The sequence below is a fragment of the Dictyostelium discoideum genome (genome assembly GCF_000004695.1).
Source record: "Dictyostelium discoideum AX4 chromosome 4 chromosome, whole genome shotgun sequence".
Taxonomy (NCBI): Eukaryota; Evosea; class Eumycetozoa; order Dictyosteliales; family Dictyosteliaceae; genus Dictyostelium; species Dictyostelium discoideum.
In genome coordinates this window covers 1,456,704-1,461,703 of record NC_007090.3, presented here as the reverse complement: position 1 = coordinate 1,461,703, position 5,000 = coordinate 1,456,704, and the positions used below count along the sequence as shown (strand labels likewise).

General features: G+C 23.0%; 2 protein-coding genes across 2 annotated transcripts in view; one reads left to right on the top strand and one right to left on the bottom strand.

The window, feature by feature from the left end:
* Nucleotides 1-1,986, top strand: part of DDB_G0284029 (protein kinase 4) — a gene marked incomplete at both ends in the record, with an annotated part of 3,221 nt that extends 1,235 nt beyond the window's left edge. Inside the window, 2 exons of the mRNA XM_633690.1 lie at nucleotides 1-1,077; nucleotides 1,233-1,986. The exon at nucleotides 1-1,077 is cut by the window's left edge and continues 119 nt beyond it. Coding sequence (XP_638782.1) covers nucleotides 1-1,077; nucleotides 1,233-1,986 — 1,831 coding nt within the window. The remainder of the gene's footprint in view (nucleotides 1,078-1,232) is intronic.
* A 438-nt stretch (nucleotides 1,987-2,424) lies between these two features.
* On the bottom strand, nucleotides 2,425-3,270 carry DDB_G0284031 (hypothetical protein; the record flags this gene model as incomplete). Its single annotated transcript, XM_633689.1, has 1 exon — nucleotides 2,425-3,270. The coding sequence occupies one exon, from the start codon at nucleotides 3,268-3,270 to the stop codon at nucleotides 2,425-2,427; it is 846 nt and encodes a 281-aa protein (XP_638781.1).
* Between the last annotated feature and the right edge of the window lie 1,730 nt (nucleotides 3,271-5,000).

Sequence of the window (5,000 nt, the reverse complement as noted above, 5' to 3'; positions counted from 1 at the left end):
TCAATGTTCACAACCACCTTTCAATCAATTAATTCCACTTTCTAATACCACAACTTTAACCCCTAATAATTATAATAACAATAATAACAACAGCAATAACAATAACAATAGCAATAACAATAACAATAACAACAGCAACAATAACAACAGCAACAATAACAATAGCAACAATAGCAATAACAACAATAACAACAGCAACAATAACAACAGCAACAATAACAACAGCAACAATAACAATAGCAATAACAACAATAACAATAGCAACAATAACAATAGCAACAATAACAACAGTAGCAATAATAACAACAACTATTCAGGTTTTAACGATCAACAACAACAACAACAACAACAACAACAACAACAACAACAACAACAACAACAACAACAACAACAACAACAACAACAACATCAACAGCAAAAGCACCAACAAACGCAACACTCGCAACAACATCAGCAACAATACCAACAACATATACAACAAAACAATCAATATCAACAAAATCAAAATATCACCCAATCTTCACAAATTCCACAATTCAAATCAAATAATATTCAATCATTGATACATAATAACCAACAACACTATACTCAAAATAACCTTGTAAATAATAATAATAATACTAATAATAATAACAATAATAATAATTATAATAATAAAACATATTACCAACCATCAGTTCATGAAAACCAATATATGGCATCAGCAATTGCACCTATTCATAACCATCAATCATCACCAAATCCATTCTATCAACAAAAACTAACGATTCCTCAACAAACAAACAATCAATCTACTCGTATTTCAGCACAATTTATCATACAAAATATTAATAATCAACAAATTCAAGGTACCTATATAAATTTTAACTCTTGTAAACTTTCAGATTTTAAACTATTTGATCTATTAGGAAGTGGTTCATTTGCAAAGGTTAGATTATGCCAACATATTCCTTCGGAAAGATTATTTTGTATGAAAATTTTAAATCAAAATAAAATTATTCGTCTCAGACAAGAAGTTCATGTTTGTAATGAAAAACAAGTTTTAATGTTAACTGATAATCCATTCATTGTTAAATTGTAAGTAATCAATTAAAAAAAATAATAATAATAATTTCAATCAATCAATCAATCAATCAATCAATCAATCAATCAATCAATCAATCAATCAATCAATCAATCGATTAATTAATTTATTATTAATTTTAAAAACTTTTATAAATACTTTTATTTAGATATTCAACATTTAAAGATGATAGATATTTATACTTTTTACAAGAATTTATACCAGGTGGTGAATTATTTGATTATATTAGAGCAAATGGATCATTATCATTATATGTTACACAAATTTATGCAGCTGAGATTGTATTGGCATTAGAGTATCTTCATAATCAAGATATCATTTATCGTGATTTAAAACCAGAGAATCTATTAATCGATCAATATGGACATATTAAGCTCACAGATTTTGGATTTGCAAAAAGAATCACAGAGAATACCAAAAGTATGTGTGGTACACCAGAATATATTGCACCAGAGATTCTTAGTGGTCATGGTCATGGTAAATCGGCAGATTGGTGGTCTTTGGGTATTCTAATTTATGAAATGTTGGTGGGTGTACCACCATTCGTTAGTGAAGGTTCTCAAAATGATATCTTTAGGCTAATTAGAGAAGCTAGAATTCAAGTTCCACCAGAAGTTGATCAGGTTGCACGTGATCTAATTGAGAAATTGGTGGTTACTGACGTCGAGAAAAGATTGGGTAGTTTAGAGGGTGGTATCGAAGATATTAAAAATCATCCATTCTTTGGTGCTATCAATTGGAATAGTATTCAAAATAGAGAATCAGCACCTTTAAAACCAAGAATTAGACCTTTAAAACATCATCTAATGGATGAAAGAGATGAAGAAGATCGTATTAGTGCTAATTTCATTAAACCAGATTTACTTGAAAGAAGAAAGAATGAATTCTTTTCAAATTTTTAAAAGAAAAAAAAAACCACAAACAAAACAGATTTAAAAAAAAAAAAAAAAAAATTTAAAAAACAGAGTTAAAAAAACATCTTCATTAAATGTTTTATTAGTATTTATTTAATTGTTTCCAGATTTAAAACAAAACAAAACAAAAACAAACCAAAAACAAACCAAACCAAAAATTGTATATTTTTATTAAAGTGTATTATCAAATGTTCGGATAGTATAAAAGTCATTTAATTTATTTTTTTATATAAGCAAACTAAAAATAAATAAAAAAAAAAAAAAAAAACAAAAACAACAATAAACTCTTTTTATTTGCAGATTGCATAAATTGATTAGGAAAAAAAAAAATAAAAAATAAAATAAAATAATAAAAATAAATAAATTTATATTTGTATTGTTTTTCTATGTTACAAAATTTACAAAAATTTTATTTATTTCAATTAATTATTTATCTATTAAATCCCAAATTTTATTAACAATTTCAAAATCATTTGAGTATTGATTCTTATCAATTGAAAAAGGTTTAATTTGACAATTATTTTGATTTAATGTTTGAGTATCAAGTATTATACCTTTAATAAATGGTGATTCTTGTTTAGGTGGTGATGATGATGATGATGTATTATTGTTATTACTATCATTATTATTATTATTATTATTATTATTATTATTATTATTATTATTATTATTATTATTATTATTATTATTATTATTATTATTATTATTATTATTATTATTATTATTATTATTATTATTATTATTATTATTATTACTATCATTATTTGACCATTTAATACCAGTTATATTTGTATATAATGAATATAAATATTCTTTATTTGGTATTGTTATTGTATTTTCATGGGATAATTGATTTTCTTTATTTATTAATTGAGTTTTCTTTAATCTTATTGATGATAGTTCATTTTCTATAAAAATAATCTCCTCTTCAAATTGATTATTCTTTTCAATTAATTGATTTTTTCTTGTTTCCAAAAAGTTAATCTTTTCAGAGTGATCTTTCTCATCTATTGGTGTAGGGATTGATTGTTCGAATTGAATTGATTCATTCTTCCAAATATCTAATTCATTCCTAAATTCATCTTGTTGAGCAATCATCTTTTCTGTAATATCTTGATATAAATTTTGTGCCCTTTTTAAATTTTCAACATCATTATCTAAATATCTCTTTATTTTATCCTCTTTTAAATCTTCAATCATCTTTATAAAATTAACATTTTTATTATCTTTATTATTTTGTTTATTTTGTTTATTTTGTTTATTTTCTATCATATTTTAATTTTTATTTTTATTTTTATTTTTATTTTTATTTTTATTTTTTATTTGTTTAATTTATTTTATTTTATTTATTTAATTTATTTTAAATGTTTGTATATAGCACGACGATGAAAAAATAAAATGAAAATAAAAAAAAAAAAAAAAAAAAAGTTGGGGAAAAAAAAAAAGGAGGGAAATATTTTTTTTTTTTTTTTTTTTTTGAAATTTATTTTTGAGGATTTGAGTTAAGTGAGATACAATGACTTAAAGAAATTGATATATCTATTATATTATAATCTTTATGTAACCTATTTAAATTATTTAATTCCATTGGTGTGAAATATATACATCTAGTTTCCAATGCCAATTGATGATCAAAATTACTTCCCCAACCAAAGAATCTACCATCAGTAGTTTCAACAATAACTGTTTTAAATCTTGAATAAAATTTTTTAACCTTTATATTTCCATCATCACCTATTTTAATTTTATTTAAAATTCCTTTTTTAAAATTGGATTTTTCAATGCCACACTTTTTTTTTTGGGATTAATATCTTGATTTTTTTTATTTTTATTTTATTTATAATTTAAAAATACTTACTTGGCCATGATCATTTGAACCAATTGAATAAATATTACCATTTTCAGTTAAAATATAACTATTTAAATTACTAGCACCAATTTGAATGATTTTATCATGATCACCTAAAGAGGAAGTATCTAAATATTGAACATTTGTAAAAGAGCCTTTTCCAGTACCTTCTGGAACAGGAAAACATTGACTTTCTTGATTTCTACCCCAAGTTAAAATTTTATTATCACTTGTTAATGCAACTGTATGAAAGAATCCACATTCCAAATCAATGATTTCATTGTCTTGCAATAGTTGATTATCAATTAACTTTGGTTCCCTTTCATTAAACATATCACCATTACCAAGTTCATTGAAAGTTGATGAACCAAATGAATATAATTTACCATCATTTGATAATGCAATTGTGAATGTTGCTCCCATTGATATCTTTTTTATACCAATCTCTGATAAAACTTTATTATTATATGGATCATATTGAACTCTATTATATTCTGGTGACCCAATTTGACCACTATTCGAAGCTCCCCATAATAATATTAATGATCTATCTTTATTATTATTATTATTATTATTACTATTACTATCATTTAATATACAAGCATTATGATAAGTTCCAGATATTAATTGTTTTAATTGTTTACCTTTCATTTGATCACTTTTTAACATTGGTGATTCTAATAATTCAATATTCTCCAATGATTGAATTTTACCATTACCGACGATTAATTGTGCATCTCTATTGTCACCACAACCGTAAAATACTTGTCTATCTTTTATTTGATCATATCCTGAGAATATTGAATAGGTTGTACCACTGGTTATCTTATTAATTTTACCTTGATTGAATACTCTATTATTATCATCATCTTCTTTGATTTCAATCTCTTTTGGTACTACTATTTTAGTTTCATCTAATCCATGTCCTACTAATTTTTTTTTTTTTTTTTTTTTTTTTTTTTTTTTTTATCGTCATATAATTTTTAAAAAAAAATAGTAATAGATTTAGATTATTATTATAATAATTTTTATTTTTTTTTTTTTTTTTTTTTTTTTTTTTTTTCAAAAAAAAAAATGGGAAAAAAAAAAACAATTATATGGGGTTTTTTTTTTTAAAAAAAAAAAAAAAAAAACCGTAAAAAAAATTTATTTT